This window comes from Podarcis cretensis, assembly GCF_951804945.1.
Source record: "Podarcis cretensis genome assembly, chromosome: Z".
NCBI classification, from domain to species: domain Eukaryota; kingdom Metazoa; phylum Chordata; class Lepidosauria; order Squamata; family Lacertidae; genus Podarcis; species Podarcis cretensis.
Genome location: NC_137184.1, coordinates 4,178,904 through 4,199,290, shown reverse-complemented (window position 1 = coordinate 4,199,290; position 20,387 = coordinate 4,178,904). Strand labels below are relative to the sequence as shown.

General features: G+C 44.1%; 1 protein-coding gene across 1 annotated transcript in view; it reads right to left on the bottom strand.

Annotated features, from left to right (window-relative positions):
- COL27A1 (collagen type XXVII alpha 1 chain) overlaps nt 1-20,387 on the bottom strand; it is a 256,481-nt gene that overhangs the window by 36,893 nt on the left and 199,201 nt on the right. The window contains exons 38-43 of the mRNA XM_079961848.1: nt 13,053-13,106; nt 12,099-12,206; nt 9,688-9,741; nt 9,008-9,061; nt 3,219-3,275; nt 10-63 (exon numbers count right to left, since the gene is read on the bottom strand). Coding sequence (XP_079817974.1) covers nt 10-63; nt 3,219-3,275; nt 9,008-9,061; nt 9,688-9,741; nt 12,099-12,206; nt 13,053-13,106 — 381 coding nt within the window. The remainder of the gene's footprint in view (nt 1-9; nt 64-3,218; nt 3,276-9,007; nt 9,062-9,687; nt 9,742-12,098; nt 12,207-13,052; nt 13,107-20,387) is intronic.

Below are 20,387 nucleotides of genomic sequence, written 5' to 3'. Positions count from 1 at the left end.
AGGACTCACAGGATAACCAGGATCTCCAGGCTTCCCACGATCTCCTCTATCACCAACTGGGCCCTAGGAAATGAAATGCAAGAGAGGTGTTAAAAGCAACCCCAGTCCTCCAAGTGCCTGCTTCATCTCCCACCTATGTCAGAAGACAGCTTACAGCTGTCACCAGGAAGAAGCAGGATCTTCTTGTGGATAACCTCTGGTTATAGGAATATGTGGCGTGGGAAGGCCCATCAGCCTAACCCAGGTATAGGCAAACTTGACCCTCCAGATGTTTTGGGACTACAACTCCCAACATCTAACAGGACCAGTGGTCAGGGATCATGGGAGTTGTAGTCCCAAAACATCTGGAGGGCTGAGTTTGCCTATGCCTGGCCTAACCCTTATCTCCTTCCCAAGGCAGGTTAAAAGGCCTTTGTGCTACCGCTCTGATTTGTTTGTAGCGGGTACCCACAAAGGGGCAGCAATGCAAGCTGGCAGTTTCAGCACCATGGAAAGCTCCGAGTGAGCCACTTGCTCTGACAAAGGCTGGAGGTGAATAAACCCTCATTAAGAGTCCCTCTAGTCACACTTCCTAAGCTTCATCACCCTCACCTGTAGAATGTGAATACTTAAGGCAGGGATTGCCAGTGTGGGGGTCACACCTAAAAGTCCCCCACTCACCACCTGCTTCTTCATGAGGTTGTGAGAGTAGTTACTCTTTTCTACCTTGAAAAGTATATAGAGCTGGAGAAGAAGTTGGAAGAGTGACACTCCCACTTCCTCTTTCAGCATTATGTGCTTTTCAAAACTCAAATTAATTCTGCTGGATCTGACTTTAACCCAGACCCCATAAAAAGCAAAGTTTTTATGTGCATGCTTATGTGTTCTCCAATATGAGTGAAGTGGTGGTGGTGGTGGGGTAAGGATGGGTAAGGATGAAATCAAGCACTTCTCTTCCTTTCTGTGCCCTCTTGCCTGGCACATTCCTAGTGTTGTTGGATAAGGTAGGGTGGAATAGGCAGAGCCTGACAACTCAAGTAAATTTGGTCTGGGATAAGGTTTTGGAGAGGTGCCTGGTGCAGGTTCTGTGGGCTCCTGACTACTAGCCTCAGGCTCTGTATCCAGCACACGGTTCCAGTCCCCAACAGCCCTGGTCTGAACCAGCTCATCTTCCTTTGACTCTGGTCTTGAGGCCAGCAGCTTAGTGTGGTGTAGTTGTTAGAGTGTTGGACTAGGGCTAGGGAGACTAGGGTTCAAATTCCCATACAGCTGTGAAGGTCACTGGGTGACTTTGGGTCAGTTACTCTCTCTCAGACTAACCTACCTCACAGGGTTGTTTTTAGGATCAAATGGGGTGGGATGGAAAGAACCGTTTATTCTCCCTTGGGATCCGTGGAGGAAAAACGGTGATATATAAATGTAGGAATAAATAAACAGTACTTCTTTCTGTCTGCTTCACTCTTTGTTTTTATATTTCATTGGTTGGAGGCTCTCTATATTTTTATTGGCTTCTATCTAATATTAGTCCTACTCAGAGAAGACTCAATCTAAACTGATAGAAATGGCTGCTAATGAGCCTATTCCATGTCAAACTAAGTTGGATGCAACCCATTGTTTGTTTATTGACTTATTTCATAAAATGTATACACTACTTGATTGTAAAAAAAAATAACACCTCAAAGCAGTTTACAAAAAGGCAGTAAAATCAAGAAAAACAACCATACCTTAAAACATACAAAAGTTAAAATACTAAAACAAATGAAAATTCCTACAAACTTTCTAAGCATATGGGTAGGCTTGTCTAAATAAGAATGTCTTCAGCAGATGCCGAAACGAACACAGTGAAAGGGCCTGCCCATATCCATAGGCAGGGAGTTCCAAGGTGTCAGTGTAGCTGCACTAAACAATTTGAGTTCTTACGGATGTGTTGCGGGTATTATGTGGCACTTGGGAAAGTGCCAGTTCCATTGACTGAAGAGGGCATATGTGGGTTCCTTGTTCGGGCGATCTCACAAGTAAACTGCTCCCAAGTTAAGGGCTTTATATGCTAATAGTAGCACCTTGACCTTGGCTCTGTGGAGGATTTCCAATCAGTGCAGACCTCTGAGCACAGCTGCTATATGCTGACACCTGAGAGCCAGTGTGGTGTAGTGGTTAAGTGCAGTAGACTCGTAATCTGGTGAACCGGGTTCGCATCTCCGCTCTTCCACATGCAGCTGCTGGGTGACCTTGGGCCAGTCACACTTCTCTGAAGTCTCTCAGCCCCACTCACCTCACAGAGTGTTTGTTGTGGGGGAGGAAGGGAAAAGGAGATGCTTAGCCGCTTTGAGACTCCTGAAGGGGAGTGATAAAGCGGGATATCAAATCCAAACTCTTCTTCTTCTTCTGACAGCGGCTCACTCCCATCAGCAACCATGCTACAACATTCTGCACTAACTGCAGTTTTCGGACCAAGTGTGAGGGAAGCCGCACATAGAGCACAGTGCAGTAACGCAGTCTTGAAGTACTGTGGCAAGGCTTTCCCAGTCCAGGAATGGCTGTAGCTATCAAACCATCTGCAGTTGGTAAAAGGCACTACTAGCCACTGAGTTACCTGAGCCTTCAGTGACAGGGCTGGATGCAGAAGCACCCCCAAACTTCAAACCTGCCCCTTCAAGGGGGCATGCAACCCCATCCAGGGTAGGCAACTGACCAATTTCAACACAGGAACCACTAACCCACAGTGCCTCCATCTTGCCAGGATTCAAGCTCAGCTTGTTTATAACATTACAAATATAGAAAAAATGGGATGGAAATAGTTTGGGGGAATATCTGTATTTTAAAATAAACAACAAAAATGCAGGGAGCAACAGTCCTTGTGCCCTCCAGCTTCCATGAGCATGTGGAATACTGCCGGGTTACATTGTTTGGACCTTGGATAGCTCAGTCGGTAGAGCCTGAGTCACTTAATCTCAGTGTCGTGGGTTTGAGCCCCGTGTGGGGCAAAAGATTCCTGCACTGCAGGGGGCTGGACTAGATGGCCATCGTGGTCCCTTCCAACTCTAGAATTCTATGATTCTATGCGTCAAACTGAGACATGTGTGACCCTCCCCCCCCCAGTGCAGAATGTATGGCATCACAGCACTCATTATCATCTCAGTTTGTTGGATGTGTAGACCCAGCTTAAGTCATAGGGTTTAGCTTGACTTTGAGGGGTGTCTCATATTATAGATTAGCACTGGGCAGTCCAGATTCCTTACCCTGTCTCCAGGCGGTCCAGGAGGCCCCTCCACCTTCCCATCATCACCTTGTTCACCCTGCAAGCAATAAGTACTAGTGTTAAAACAGACCATGGTTTACAATGCGAGTAGAAGTTGAGAGTTTAGGGACTGGAAAGGACTCTGGAGATCATCTAGTTAAACACACTCGTGTACACACACAACACACACACACACAAGAGAGAGAGTATAGGAATCTTGCAACTGCAACATCCCTGGGAGACAGTCATCCAGCCTTTGCTTAAATACACCCAGTCAGGGAGAGACTGCCGCTTCTCGAGACAGGCAGTTCCACTGTTGAACAGCTTAGGAAGTTCTAATCTTGGTAAGAACAAATAGTAACCAGTTATTATTAAATATCTGTATTCCTCTCTTCTACCAACAATTACAAGCAGTGTCTTACAAAAAAAGAGAACACCCCAATAATATATTAAATATTTAAAACCACAATATTATGGCCTCTAAAAGCAGCAGCTGAATTGCAAAGAGCAGTGGCACGAGAATTGCAACCTAGCGGAACAGCAAAAGTCTGTTCAAATAAAAATGTTCTGTGTGGAAGGCAACAGGAGGGCGCAAGATAAATCTTAGCAAGGGCGGCAGCATTCCAAACCCTCGGCACCACTACCAAGAAGTCCCTGTCTTGCTCACGCTTGATGACAGCAGAGAGACTGCCTCTGACATAGTTCTAAAAAGGAGCCATCCCTCTCTAGCTTAGATACATACCAAGAGAAAACCAAAGCAGGATTTTAAAGCTGCATAGTGAGAAGCAAACAACTCCCATTATGCCTGATCGCTAGCCATGCCAACTTGGGTTAATGGAAGCTGAGAGTCCAAAAGCATAACTGAAGTACAACTCCTCTCATCCCTGGCCACTGGCAATGCTGGCTGAGACTATTGGCAGTTGGAGTCGAGAGAGCCAGTGCTTCTCTGCTCTTGCGCCTGTCAATCTGAGGACCTTTGGTGTCAGGTTGGCAAGCAGGGTCTCTGTGGCCACTCTCAGCCACAAAAGCTGGAAGTGCTGAATGGGATGTTTTGCATGCATATATGGGTGGGGTTTTAAGCAATTAAAAGGGGGGCAGCCCCCTTACAAGAGAAACTGCATACCCTCACCTGTTTTGAGTTACAGTGGTACCTCAGTTTAAGAACAGCCCTGTTTACGAACTATTCGGTATACGAACTCCGCAAAACCGGAAGTAGTGTTTTGGTTAGCGAACTTTACCTTGGTTTACGAATGGAAGCCAAACGGTGGAAGGGCACCGGCAGCAGGAAGCCTCATTAGGGAAAGCGCACCTCAGTTTAAGAATGGTTTTGGTTTCAGAATAGACCTCTGGAACGGATTAAGTTTGTAAACCAAGGTACCACTGTACATATGTTTGCAAACAACGACAATAGACTCATCACATAACTGAGGGAGGCAGTAGAAGTCTTTCTCTCTCTCCCTCCCCCCCCCCCGTGTGTGTGTGTGTTACGGGAGAAGGGGAGGGAGAGGAGGGAGGAATCTATTTGCCTTAATTCATGGTAGGGTTTTATTTGGGTGTCTCATAGTTGAGCCTCCCAGCTCCCAACACCCTTTGTGCTAGATTCCTATTTGGCTAAAGCAAAACTTAAAAATAAAAAAGTTAAGGGAGTAAAACACAAACAAACAAACAACCCCCCGCCCCTGAAAACAGAAGTGTGGCTACAAATGGAAAATGCAGGACCAAGGGGAGGCTTCCCTCACTCTTGGCTGCCTTCCTGGGATGGGAAGTATCTGTTTGCAATTTTTAAAAATCTTCCAGCTGGAAAACCCCAAGCTCTCTGAGGCCACTTTGAGAAGTTGTAAATGTACTATACTCAATGGAGAAGGATAATTGACTGTGATGCACCATGGAAGTCCATGCCAACATTGTTAAGTTCATTTGGTCAATAATTGCTTTTGAGGACACCAGTTCTGCTGTACCATTAAAGATTCTACTCCCTTGGCAACATTAACTCACTAAGTGTCCCACCCACCCCCAACAGACCCAGTTTTCCATTTGTTCTGATCAGTGTTCAAAACTCCTATTGTTCTAGGTGCATTTTGTGACAGGGGATTTCATGAGTGCAAGCAGTTTCTGAGCTCTGGGTGCAGTAGTGTGACTAAGATTTCAGATTAAAACTGCAGAGTGGAATGAAAGGAATACCTTTTTCTGCCTCCCCACTTCCAGCTACTCTCTGAAGATTCTCACTTAGTGAGAAGAGACCCTCTTAAAAATATTAGGGGGGTGGGCAGGGGGAGGACTAGACCATGTGAAAAATGAACATAACATTTTAGCTACAGCTCATTCATTTTCAGCTTTCTTGTTATTAAAAAGCGTGCACCCAGAACCTAGGTTTAAGGTGCCATTTAGCTCCTAACTTTCATATCTCAGTTTCTAACACTGAATGAAATTTATGAGTTCTAAAGTAACAGAATGATTTGCATGGGTCAGTCTGTATGTGCACAGTTGTACACTCACAGGCTCTGTTCTTGCAGCTCACAACAATAACTACAACACTTGTCATTTATAAAGTGTCTCAGCTGCTCACAGGTTTTGATGATATCCATTTAACCAAGAATGTAAGAAGAGCCCTGCTGGATGAGGCCAAAGGCCCATCAAGTTCCGCATGTTCTCACAGCGGCCAACCAAATGCCTGTTGGAAGCTCACAATGAGGACTTGAATGCATGAACGCTCTTCCCACTTGTCATCCCCAGCAACTGACATGCAGAAGCCTAATCCTTTGGGCAGAGGAGGCAGGCAATAGCCCTTGAATCTAGCCATGGATAGTCTCATACTCCATTTATTTGTCCAATCCTCTGCTAAAGACATCCACATGGGACATCCAGTACCTCTTGTGGGTGCATTCCTCTCTAGGAAATATGATTTTGGGGGCACCAGAGTAGTGCAGCTGAGAAAGCACCTGGGTTCAAAATAATCCTCCCTTACCTATGTAAACTGACTGAGTGCTCTTGAGACAATCACTCTTTCCCAGCTTAACCTACCCTGGCAGAATTGCTGGAAAAATAATTGTGGTGAATTTGAGATGTATGTAATGAACAAAAATGAAAAATGAGTAAAAAATTTAAAAAGAAAAAAGAAAAATAATTGTGGGGAGAACCATGACCCACCCTTATCCTGAGGATAAGATAAAAAAATATAATGTATAACTCAAAACACAGGTCAGGTCAGCAGGAGCGGACAAGCTGCCCACCTCAGTCCTCTGGAGATTTTCTCCATATGTGTGCTAAATGTGCTGGGAGCAGGGAGCACTTGAATCCTACTGGCCCTGCTCCCTTGACATTATGCAAAGGAGTACCTGCGGGTTTACAGTCCTACAAGCACAGGTGCCCCATGCAAAAGGGACCCCTGATTGCATACAGGTTCCCAAAGGTGTGACACATTTAAAGGCATGTAGGGACATACATGCTTTATAGGGAAGGCCCATGCAGAAGGCCCCATGTTCAGTCCCCAACATCTCCAGGCAGGGCTAGGAGAGACACCCAGGTTCCAATCCTGGAGAGCCGCTGCCATTTGGTGTGGAGACAATACTGAACTAGATAGACCAATGGTGTAATTCAGTATAAGACTATTCAGCAGATGTACACCATATATTTTGCGAATCTTGGAGGAGGTTTGAAAAAGGCCCCTCATTTACTTCTGACGAGGCTCTGAAATTAAACCTATTCTCTCTCTTTCCCTTCCTGGGAAGTGTTGCAAGATATTACTATAAATACCAACAACTCAGGTGACCAGTTCTGTCTGGAGCAAAAACACAAACCCAAAGGCAGTTGGTATTGTCCCCTGACACCGCCCCCAGTCCTGAATGGCAAGTCATTAAAAAACCGGAGTCACTAGCTTGAACTGGTTATCATTAAGCTGACTAAACAAAAGCCTTTGGCCTGGTTGTTGGGGAGGAGGAAAAAAAGAGGGAGCAGTGGAATAATGGCTGAGTCATGACAGCTGCAGGTGGGGGTGGTTAGTTGCCGGGGCGACATTTCTGAAGAACAACATGTCATCCTCGGAATAAACATGGAGCACAGGCTAGTAGAAAACAGACAAGATTTATGCAGCACCCGAAGACAAGCAACAGACAAGGCCTTCTCCAGAACAAGCCCCCCACTCCCTTTACAACCAGTAAAGTGCAAACGTCCAGACTTCAACCACAATGCTAAAATCATGAGATGTTTCTGTAAGAAAGGATGTTTCAAAGATGGCAAAAATTATAGATGGCAAATCTTAGCTGCTGCAGAACCAAGGCATCCCATCAGACCTAGGCCTATCCATTTGGCCCGGGGGGGGGGGGGGACATGTCAGCCATGTCACGCCCACCTGCCTTATAGTGAGGTGCAGGTCCAGCTGAGCCAAAAGGCACCACTGGGCAGCTAATTGATGGGTGCTGCTTGTAACACCCTGTGCAGGTGCTCTGTTCAGGGGGCTTTGCAAGTGCCATCGTTACTGGTAAAGAGTTGTGCTTTACAGGCCCTGTCATTCAGCTGTTTGGCAGGGCCTCCAAACCCCCTTTCAGCCAAGCCCAATTTTTATTCTGTCAATAATAAATATTAGGAGGAAGGCAGGCAGAACATCATCTGTACATGTACTGTACACGCCCCCCCATCCAAATTAGTACAGTGGTACCTCGGGTTAAGTACTTAACTCGTTCCAGAGGTCCATTCTTAACCTGAAACTGTTCTTAACCTGAAGCACCACTTTAGCTAATGGGGCCTCCCACTGCCGCAGCGCCACCGGAGCACGATTTCTGTTCTCATCCTGAAGCAAAGTTCTTAACCTGAAGCACTATTTCTGGGTTAGCGGAGTGTGCAACCTGAAGCGTATGTAACCCCAGGTACCACTGTATTACAAACTCGCCCTTGGAAGATAGGTGAGCTAAGCATCACAACCACAATCTGAACTAATAATGTATGGATTGCAAACAGATGGCAGTGCCTTAAAAAAATAAAAAGTAACAATTTGAGATGCTTAACAGATGGTCAAGGATTGAGCTGTATGCAGCCTTGCTGAGTAAGATAATAGCAGATTGCATTTCACATCTTGGAATGAATGTCCCGAGTGGTGAATTAGTAAACTGCAGGTCATAATCACAAACAGTGTGCATAATTTTGGACTTAATGAAAACCCAATGCAGTTCATGTCCTCATCATATAAAGGCACCTTTTTGGATTTTGTGTGAAATAAAAGGTTCTGCTCCCATTTAGGAGAGCTAGTGATGTCTCTCTGGAAATTCCTTCTAGTCCTGCTAATGGATTAATTTCTGCAAATCTCTCAGATCTTCGTGATTTTGCTAATTTTATTCCCATGAAGAGCTTGTGACATCTTAAATAGGGGTGTGCCTTTCCCCCAAATGCTGCTGAACTACAACTCCCATCACTCCCCCTGACCATTGGCCATGCTGGCTAGGGCTCATGGGAGTTGGAGTTTGACATCTGATGACACCACACTCCAAATTCCTAATAACAGCTGCAAACACCTTTACATGGATGTTAAATAGTATTGGGGACAAGATGGTGCCCTACCATCAACTGTGAGGGGGGTGAATCACAGTCACCCAGTGTTACTTTCTGAAACTGACCCTGCTGGTAGAAACAGAACCAAGCAGCACAGTGCCTCCAGCCCCTATCCCACAGAGGTGGTCCAGGAGAATATCATGGTCAAATAAGAGCACCAGGGTCATCTTCTCTCTGTCCCTCTCCTAATAAATATATCAAGGCAACCAACGCTGATTTGGTCAAAAAACCATACCTAAAACCATTTACCTTTTCACCTTTGGGTCCAGGTGGCCCAATTGGGCCTGGTGCTCCTGTGTGCCCCTGCAAGAGAATGAAAGTGCATGTCTAGATCAGGCAGTGACCTTCCCTCTCCTCTAGCCTCCCTGCAGATACCTGGAAGGTGGTGGGGGGTTTGAGGGGCTCTGGTGACAGAGAAATTGGGCACCTGCTCACACCCACCAAGAAAGAGAAAGGTAGGAAGCCCAACGTTAAGAGAGGCTTAACGTTGGCACCATCATTGCATGGCTTTTGGCGCCAGGCGAAAGCTTTCCTTTTTACCCAGGCCTTTGGCCATTATGGCCTGTTAAATGGGCGAGGGGGGATGCTATTATGATTATGTTATTATTATGCTGTGTATTATTATTATTATGCATAAATTATCTTCCTAATTTGTACACAGTCACAGGATCTTTGGATTAAAGGTGGTATATGAATCAAATAAATGAAAATAAATGAATACATTTTAAACTGTTTTTAATGTTGTGTTCTACATGGCTGTGACCCACCCTGAGACCTTATGGTGCAGGTGCGGGAAATAAAACAAGTCCTGATAATGACAGCAGCAATAACAATTATCTTGGCTGCAGAAATAATTCACATTGTGAAATTTCACACTCTGGAGTATGGCTGGGAAAAGGACACACAGACAGTCTAGAGTAATGGCTTACCTGATAGCCCTTTAAGCCAGGATGCCCTGGAGCCCCCATCCGACCTGGAGAACCCTGTGGGAACAAGGAAAGGTAACCTCTGCTCCTGCCCTGGTTTTCCTGCTGGCCCAGTCACTCGTCTGGTGTTTCCAATGGGCAAAGCTTTTCCTCTACGCCTGGGCACCTGTCCCTGGTTTCCTCTTATTCTCTCTTTACATTCTTTCGTTGGGCGAATTCATCAGTCTCTGTGGCTTTCAGTACTTGCTTTGTGATGAGGACTCACCCTCCCTCCCAATCTCCTGTTCTTTCCATCTGCCCCAAATCTTTCCCTGTCAAATATCTCCAAGTAACTTGTGAGAGAGAATGTATGGATTGGCTTGGACTTCAACTCCCATCAACCCCAGCCCCAACATGGCAAATGGTCAGGGATAATGAGATTTGTGCCTAGGAACATCTTGAGGTAGGCACCATATATAGAGAGAAAGAGAGCATTTAATCAAAAAGAAATACATTTCTAAGTCATTTATGTAAAATGGCATTAAATATTAAATATATTTAAACAGTAAAAAAAAAAGAAATTAAAAATAGCAAAAGAACAGTATAAAATGGAAGACAATAAAATTACCAGAATATAGCTAAAAGCAACAGTTTTAAAATAAAATAAAATACACAAAGGTTCTGTACTGAGGTAGGAAGAACCAGATGCACAAATATAATATGGGGGACACCTGGCTTACCAGCGGGACATGTGAAAAGGATCTAGGTGTCTTGGTGGACCACAAGCTTAACATGAGTCAACAGTGTGATGCAGCAGCAAAAAAAAAGGCTAATGCTATTCCACACTGCACCAACAGAAGTATTGTGTCCAGATCAAGGGAAGTTATAGTACCACTCTATTCTGCCTTGGTCAGACCATTCCAGGTGTACTGTGTCCAATTCTGGGCACCATAATTTAAGAAGGATGTTGACAAGTTGGAACGTGTGCAGAGGAGGGCAACCAAGATGATCAAGGGCCTGGAAACTAAGTCTTATGAGGAGTGCTTGAAGGAGCATGGAAGATGGAGCATGCTTGTTTTCTCCTGCTCTGCAAGGTAGGACAATGGACATTATTGCAATGGCTTCAAGTTACAAGAAAGGAGATTCCGACTAAACATCAGGAAAAACTTTCTGACAGTAAGAGCTGTTCGGCAGTGGAACAGACTCCCACAAGAGGTGGTGAGCTCTCCTTCCTTGGAGGTTTTTAAGCAGAGGTTGGATGGCTGTCTGTCATGGATGCTTTAGCTGAGATTCCTGCACTGCAAGGGTTGGACTAGATGACCCTTGAGTCCCTTCCAGCTCTAAGATTCTATAATTCTATAACCAGGCCTTAAGCTGATTAAACAATATATGGCATTTTAGACTGTGGGGAGGGATTATTGTTTTGTTACTATGTTATGTAGATTTGTATTTTTTATAATGTAAACAGCCCTGTGATCCTTGGATGAATGGCAGTATAGAAATAATAACAATAATAAATAAAAAACTAAGCACTATGTCATATTTCTCCCATTATGTCCCAGGCTGAAATCCTACTTCCTTTTCTGAGTAACCCTTTGTCACCATTGACAATGACACTAGGATGAAAACATGAAGCTGCCTTATCCCATGTAGCTCAGTTTGGGATCCACTGACTGGAATTTGTCAGAGTAGTCAACATGGTGCCCTTTTTGGACTACAAGTCCCGTCAGCCTCAGCTAGCACGGTCAAAGGCCATGGATAATGGTTGTAGTCCAGCGATATCTGGAGTCCACCACATTGCGACCCCTGCTCTAAGATTTTAAAATGGGGTCTTCTCGGCCCCACCTAAAGGGGGAGATTCTGAACCTGGAATCTTTCGCATACAATGCATGCGCTCTAGAAACTGATCCTAAACTTATTCCCTTACATTTAGTCTGAAAGGTCCAAGAAAAAAGAGCTCAGGAGAAGGTTCGGGGCACTGATTCATAGGTTAAAGTCAGGAAACCAATGGGAGAGCCAAGTGGGCCAAGGGTGGAGGAAACAGCAGAAGATGTCAAGCCAAGCAGAAAAATAGCCTCTGTGCCTGGGATTTTACCCCTTTCCCCACTAACCCTAAAAAGAAGGCTGAAACCCTGAAAGGGGAGCATTAACCATGAATCTCAAAGTCTGATATCGCCTCAAAACCCCACTCACCCAGCATTTTGTGCTATTTTGAGCCATTAAATCTAGAGTTTTGTGTATCATCATGGAAGCGATGCTTGCTGTACTTTCCTCTTCTGCACAGCTCTTAGAGGCCTTTGGCATCCGTCCACACGCATTCCCAACCTCCACAATGCTGCTTTCATCCTGTAAGCTTACACTCCCATTTTTGCCCCCCTGATGTGGTAGGGAAAACTGCCACAGGATTACATGTAATGAGCCAACACTGTTCTCACCATTGCTCCCAGGGTTCCTCTGGATCCTTTGGGACCTTGAGTCCCCCTCAAACCCATCTTTCCTGGTGGGCCAGACTCTCCAAGTTGCCCCTGGTGACCTTTGCTGCCCTAAAGAAAGTGTAAGTGTCAGTGACGGGAAACAAAAGACCTAATGCTCATGGTCTGGGCTGTACCACTCTGAACTACAGAGGGGGCTCAAAAATCTGAGTTCTCTGCCAGACAAACAAAATACAGAATATTTCCACAAAACAAAAACAAAGAAAAGGGGGGGCGGAGCCTAGCATGTCAAGAAGGCTGGCCAAGATTTAATCCCATACTCGTTTTAGGAATATAGGAAAGTGAGTTATCCTAAATCATCTGGATTAGGAATGGTGAGCCTGTGACCACCCAGATGCTGCTGGACTCCAACTCGCAGCAGCCCCAGCCAGAATGGGCAATGGTCAGTGATGATGAACAGCAGTTCAGCATCCACTGGAGGGCTAGCAGTCTCCAATTCTTGATCTAGGTCAATATGGTCTACACTTACTGGCAGCAGCTGTCCAGGGTCTGAGGCAGGAGACATTCTTAGCCCTACTCGACAATGACAGCGACTGAAACTGGGACCTTTCTGCATGCAAACCAGATGCTCTGCCACTGAGCTGCGCCTCTTTTCTATTTTGGGGGAGACGAGGTTTGCCATCTCAGCGAGAACTATGCCAAAATGTAAGCAGGAATGGGAGATCAGGAACACCACAGGAACTGAGGAAGCTCTCATGCTGAGTCGGACTATTTGTCCATCCACCTCAGTATTGTCCACACTGACTAGCAGGGGTTGTCTAGGGTTTCACACAGGGAGATTTTCCTAGCCCTACCTGGAGATACTGGGGACTGAGCCTGGGACCTTCTGCTCTATCATTGAGCTATGGGCCTTTCATAGAGCATCAACGGGAGCAGGAAGAACAGAGGCAACCATACCTTTAGTCCGGTTTTCCCCTTCTCCCCTTGTTGGCCTGGTTTTCCTTCTGGTCCCTGAGGGGAGAAGGGAGAGAAAGAGAGACCACCCCTTCATTATTCAACACCTTCCAAAGGAGACCAGAATATTAGCAGATAGACTTTTTCACACTGGTGCCCTTTGCACACAACTCCCTTCTTTCTAAGAAGACAAAAAACATCTGCTGCCAGATTATACCAAGTGTTCCCACAGTTGTTTTTTTTTTTTAAAAAAAATATTGATATTGAAATTTTTACAGATTAGAATAAATTATAAAGAAGAAAATAGAGACAGTAAAATGGGGGAGGAAGAGGAAGAAAAAAGCACTAATCATCACAACAGCACTAATGAAGTGTCATTAAAATGTGATTAGAATTACAAAAATATACAATATATACATACATAGATTGACTTATTGTATGCCTTGTGTATATATCGATTCATGAGTCACTACGGTTTTGATAAACACTTTCCAAATATCATTAAATCTGTCCATAGATAATCTTCATCTGAAGGTGATCTGCTCATAGGTTGCAAGAGTTGTTAGGTTGTCTGTCCATTGATCAAAGGAAGCCATATTTTTGTCTTTCCAATGTATCAATATTAATCTTTTAGTAGATGTAAGGTCCTGGAGAATCCATTTATGTTGATCATTTGTTAAGTCCCATGTACAGTGGTACCTTGGGTTAAGAACTTAATTCATTCTGGAGGTCCATTCTTAACCTGAAACAGTTCTTAACCTGAGGTACCACTTTAGCTAATGGGGCCTCCTCCTGCTGCCGCGCCGCCGGAGCACGATTTCTGTTCTTCTCCTGAAGCAAAGTTCTTAACCTGAGGTACTATTTCTGGGTGTTAGCGGAGTCTGTAACCTGAAGCGTATGTAACCTGAAGCGTATGTAACCCGAGGTACCACTGTATTAGGAATATTGTTTTAAGATGATGTTATCTTCTGAAATTTGTAACTCTTTCCCCACAACAGTTTTTAATACATCGTAGTATTTTTTTCAAAAAAATTTGCTAACATTGAGCACTGTATAAACATATGTTTCTAAAATGCTTTGTCCTTATTGCATCTCCAACAGCATGTTGTTCTTGATAAAACATGTTTATGCAATTGTGATGGAGTCCAATACTTTTTTGTTGTATGAGTCATAGTTTATAATCTAGCGACACACTGAAAATAGAGGCTAGTATATTTTCACATTAAATCTTTATTCCATTCATTTCTCAATGTGTGTACATCCAATTGATTAATAGACATTAAATATCTATAAAAAGTAACAGCTGGGTTTTTTTAGTCTCTAAGGATTCAATCAGATCTCCAGCATCTTAGATGCTGTAAAAGCTGCTGGTCCAAATAAAGATGTTAGCATACGTTGCAATTGTAGACATTGCCATTGTGACATTCCCGTTAAGTGATACCTTTCTTTTAAGGTAAGGCAAGTTATTTAATTTTTTTAAAAAAGGTCGTTCTCATCTATTAATTGATCTAAAGATAATATACTCACATCCATCCAATTTTTCCACAATACCGCCCGCCCCAATTTTTATAGTTGGATTTCCCCATAGGGTCAGTTTATTGTGGGGGAAAAATTATCAAATTTGTTTTTATTAGCCACCATATTCCATATTTTCCTGACTGATTTAATTGTTTCAGGAGGATTTTGAATTGTGATGTGTCTTGATCTCAATGTTTTCCATTCAAGTTGTGGAGTTTTATATTCAAGGCATGCTCAAGTGGGGGGAATTATTGTTGGATGCATGTAGTCTGGAAAAATTGAGATTTTATTTTTCTCCCAGATTAATGATATGTTCACTGACCATTCATGTGCTGTTTTTAAAATAATATCTCTTAACTCAATATGAATAAATTTAATTATAAGCAAATCTGAAGGATCTATAGTTTTTCCTTTGGCAAATTGAAATTCTGGGGGCATGATTTATTTCCAGTGGAATATTTGCTCTCAGCTGTAGCAATTTTCTGAGGAAATCCGCCATGACCTCTACCAGATTGCCTTGGGTTGGAATATTGCCAATGCCATCTATATGCGGGTTGCATCTAAGAGATTAACTTTCCAGAAATGTTACTCTGTTGTCCAGAATTTTGTAATTGGCTTCTGCCCAGGCTTCTTGTAAAGTTAAGTATTTTTCACAGGACTCCACTCAACTGCATGTTGCTGTTAAATCTGAGATTTCGGTTTTGAAAGTGGTTATCTCACACTTAATATCATTTTTTTTAAAAAAATCTAAGGCTGTAATTTTAAGACCCACCTCAGTTTGTTTATCTTGCATCTGTTTGAGACACCTGGTCTGTGCCACAATTTCCTTAAGCGTACTGTCAATAAAACTATTTGACGCCATCTCTCTCTCTCTCTCTCTCTCTGCTGCTAATTTAATGTGTGTCAAAGGATGGGACGATGCAGGTATGAGAGTAGGAGATTCTTAATTGATTGCAAATCATCTTTGAAGTCCAGACAAGTCAATGGTTAAACCAGTTATGAGCAAATAAGAGAGAGTATTACAGCGCCATATTGCTAGCTAGAAGTTCTGTAACCTTTTCTTTATTTTTTCTTTCACAGCAGAAGGCAATTGCAGCACCAGTCTGTCCAGCATGAACAGACAAACCAGTGCTGTAGCTTTTAAGGGCTACTGTGCATTTAGTTAAAAACTTCCTCCTTGCGGCTTCTGCTCCTTTTTATTACTTCCTGTTCAGAGCTAATCAGTGATGATTTTCTTCATAATAGTCATCTTCTGTTCCACTGAGAAGTGGGGACTTCAATAAGTGGTGGCCTTGCTTTACTTATTTTTCTTATTTTCCTGGAAGACCGGCTCCCTGCCTTGCTGGCCTTTCCACCTGGCCTGGGGAGGGGGGCAGGGCCTGACTGACTCCAGCTACAAAGGCAGAGGCTGCTGAAGGGGCCAGAGACTATCCTGGATGTCCCTTAGTGCAAAACCAGGTCTTTGAGCCTGAGCTTTCATAGCCACCACCTACCACGAACCACCACTGACGGGATTGGCAACAACAGCAGCAGACATATTCTGTGCTTATGAAAATATTTTATTCTCTTGTTAATTGTGCTGTTTTAAATATGCATTTTATATTTGGTTTTCTTTAGTCATTTTTTCTTTTGAAACATTTAAGATCTTTTTTGTTAACTTTGCTGTGTTAAATGTGCATTCTGTAGTTGACCTTCTTTGTATTGTTTTATTTTGAAATCTTTAAGATAAGATTTTAGTTTCCTACTCATTACGTTGCTTTCAGTGTATACTTTATATTTGACTTTCTTCAGTAATGTTTTATTCCAGATTTTTTTTATTTGATATTTTAATGCATTATAAACCACTTTGAGATTTTTTCCCTTAAAAATATAAAGCAGTACAAAAATGCCAGAGTGAGCAGAGGAGGAATGACCACTGGGAGGAGCACAGAGAGAAGAAGCCCCTGCACCTGCAGTAGCACAACCTGACACCTTCATCTGCCCCAGCTGCAACAAAACATGTCTCTCCTGTATCGGTCTCTACAGCCACAGCAGGCATTGTAACCGTCCAGCAGTTTGACTTTACCCCCAAAGGCGCACTCCTCCATTGTCCCCCGAGATAGACAAATACCAACCAACCAATAGTAATCCATGCCCCAATAGCACCCAGGCTGGATTACTGCAGTGCTGGAATCCTCAATGTGGTGCCTACAGGAACCAAAGGACCCACAGAGATCTACCAGGGTGCCCATGAGGTTCTCTAATCCCCTTTGCACAAGATTATAATTTATAATGGCCCTGGGAGTTTTTCTTCACTACCTCAAGCAGTGCTCACATTATCAATGGCTACTAGCTACAATATGCCTCTAAATACCAGGTGGTAGGAATCACAAGATGAGAGTGCTCTCTTGCACTCAGGTTCTGCTTGTGGGCCTCTCAGAGACACCTGGTTGGCCACTGTGAGGGCAAGATGTTGGACTACAGTGGTACCTTGGGTCACAGATGCTTCAGGTTACAGACACTTCAGGTTACAGACTCCGCTAACCCAGAAATAGTACCTCGGGTTACAAACTTTGCTTCAGGATGAGAACAGAAATCGCATGGTGGCAGCGGGAGGCCCCATTAGCTAAAGTGATATCTCAGGTTAAGAACAGTTTCCAGTTAAGAATGGACCTCCAGAATGAATTAAGTTCTTAACCCGAGGTATCATTGTAGATGGGCCTTCAGGCAGACCCTGTAGGGCTCTTATTTTAATACTCTATATAAAGAAACAAAAGATGGTTTTTGCAAACATATTTTTATTTGCTTGCTGATCTTGCATAACTAATTGCATATTGCAGAATCCAGCTTTTACAATACTTTGGAATATGCTGGGATACAAAAAATCAGGATACAAATCCCCAGCTAGGAAAAACCCCCAGACAGGAGCTGTCCTTGTAACCTTGTCTATATGACTTTGTGTTGCAGCTGGTTCACATAAACAAATATGACATAGGAGAGAGAGACTCCAGCACTCTGCCATTTCCTACTGTTCTGCAGGTTTTTGTACGAGATCTTCCCATTAATAAACATTCACACAGAGAAAGAGACTGAAAGGATTCAGGAAATTAGTGGGATTATTAGAGGCAGCCACTTCAAGACATCAATGTTTCAGACTTATCAGAACCACATTTCATAGGCACTCTTCCCCCATCCTGACTAAGCAGTAGGATTTTTATGCAGGGGCTGGGGGAGAGAAGAGACTGTAGCTAAAGGCATGGAAGGGCCATTTGTGTCTGATGGTGAGGGATAAGGGAGAAAATGTATTCTGTTTGCGTTTAAAAGCAAACTGACCTAATTCGCACTTCCTGAAACAATATAGGAACCAAAACAGTGAACATCATTCAAAATTTGCCCTAATGACTGTGCAGCCCTCCAGCTTGCTGGAGAATCAGTCAATGTGGTGTAAGACTTTGTGTTTCAGTGAAGGGCCAGCTGAGCGTCTTTCTCTCTTTGTTTGCCCCCATTGCCTTATTTTCTGATGCCACATCCATTATAAAAATGTGCCTCCGTTATCAGAAGCTGGTGGCAGCTGTGTGAGGCTGCCCAGTGAAGTGAACGAACCACTGGAATGCCCTTGCCAGCCCTCTTCGTGAAGAACCTTCCATACGGACAGTGACTGACTGACCTTTGGATTTTCAGAGCAGGAAGAAGTACACTGAATCTGAAAAGGGATATTGTAAAGCTGGGGAAGGCACATGGGCAACCAAAACAAGAAGACTTGTTCCCCTGTGTCAGAAAGATTGTGCTTTTATAGCTTAGGAGGAAAGCGGTTAATTATGCATGGATCAGGAAAAATGGGTAGTCCTCCTCCCGCTTGGGACCAGGCCCTGAGTGCTGTGAGTATTTGCAGGGACCGGGTCCTGAGTGCTGTGAGTATTTGCAGGGACCGGGTCCTGAGTGCTGTGAGTATTTGCAGGGACTCTCTCCACACAGCCCTTCCCGATGTACAGCAGGGCTAGTTCTCCTCTCTTCCTCCAAAAGTCCAACACCATCTCCTTTGTCTTGCTGATATTAAGGTGCAAGTTGTTCCCTAGGCACCATGTAGATATTTTTTGGACCTCCCCTCTATACGCTGATTCGTCTCCACCTGTTATTAAACCCATTATGGTGGTGTCATCTGCAAACTTAATAATTGCAGTAGACAGGTATGCATGCAGTATGTATACAATGAATTCAGGTAGGGACTTAGCACACATCCCTGTGGTGTGCCAGCGCTGATTTTTAAGGAATTAGGTATATATGATGGTGACAATGATAGTATGGTACAATATGTCAGATGAGATCATGGCTGTTAACAGAAGAACTAGCACAAGTGGTGGGATGCCTGTCATTTTAAGCTGCCGTTTTTGAAACACACAGAAGTAATCTGAAGAGGAAGAGCTGAGCTACCTGCTCAGTAAAAACAAAACAGGAGCTTCCTTGTTTTTCCTAAGAACACTGTTTCACTACCGAGGAGCTTTGCAATTTCTTTCCTGGAACTGCAAGACGTCTGTTCTTTCAACATTCAGACCCTGCAGAAAGGGCAGCCTATTATGAAAAGCCACAGTGCTCGGCAACAGACAGCAATTGAAAACCCATCAGCCGGGCTTCTGCCAGTTGGCCCAGCTCCTTCTGTGGCTTCTGGCTCATCGGTTGTACGATGAAGGAGGAAAGCGAAATGCTTGGTCCCTCGCAGAAGAGGTAGAGGATGTTTCACAGAGCAACAGCTACTGGATGGCATGGGTTGCAATTAGCTCCTGGCTCACCCGCTAACGGCTGGAAAGGTGCATATAATGGAACCTTTGGTTCATGTTAACCGCAGGGGGATGAGTGAATGTGCAGCAACATTTTTGACAGTGTGCTATATGCTTGCAGTTAGGATGCAGAAGGAAGTACTTTTGAACAGGAGTGTGTGTGGAATGGACTCGGTCCCCACATTTCTCCCTAAAGGTAAAGGTAAATGTACCCCTGCCCATCCGGGCCAGTCTTGACAGACTCTGGGGTTGTGCGCCCATCTCACTCAAGAGGCCAGGGGCCAGCGCTGTCCGGAGACACTTCCGGGTCACGTGGCCAGCGTGACATCGCTGCTCTGGCGAGCCAGAGCCGCACATGGAAACGCCGTTTACCTTCCCGCTGGTAAGCGGTCCCTATTTATCTACTTGCACCCGGAGGTGCTTTCGAACTGCTAGGTTGGCAGGCGCTGGGACCGAGCAGCGGGAGCGCACCCCGCCGCAGGGATTCGAACCGCCGACCTTTCGATCGGCAAGTCCTAGGCGCTGAGGCTTTAACCCACAGCGCCACCTGCGTCCCAATACATTTCTCCCTAGTGAGCACTAAAGAAGGGCAAATCTGATGACTTTGTTTTTTGTCACATTTTGCTGGTTTCCAGTCTTAAAAGTTCAGCTCACATATCCACACCAGTTTGTGATTTTTTAAAAAAAGAAATCATGAAAATTCACCAGCATTTTACTGCAAAATTCTGCTAATGTACACTAATTTTTGTATGCAATTTTCCATAATGCAATGCATTTATTTTTGTTATTTGCACTAATATGTATATGCATTTTATGTACACTTTAGCATATGAATTTGTGTGCACTTTGCGTGGCTGGAGCATTGCCTTGCAAAATTCAGAGGGCAAATTTAAAAGGATAGCTGTGCTTTGATTCACGTTTTGTTTTGTTTTGGAAAGTGCAAATTAGGTCAGTTCGAATCAAATTCCCCCACCCCCACCCCTAGCCAAGTACAGATGTAAAGCCTGTGAGTTGCAGCCAACTACATTCTACTCAGAGGATACCCATTGTATTTAATATACCTATG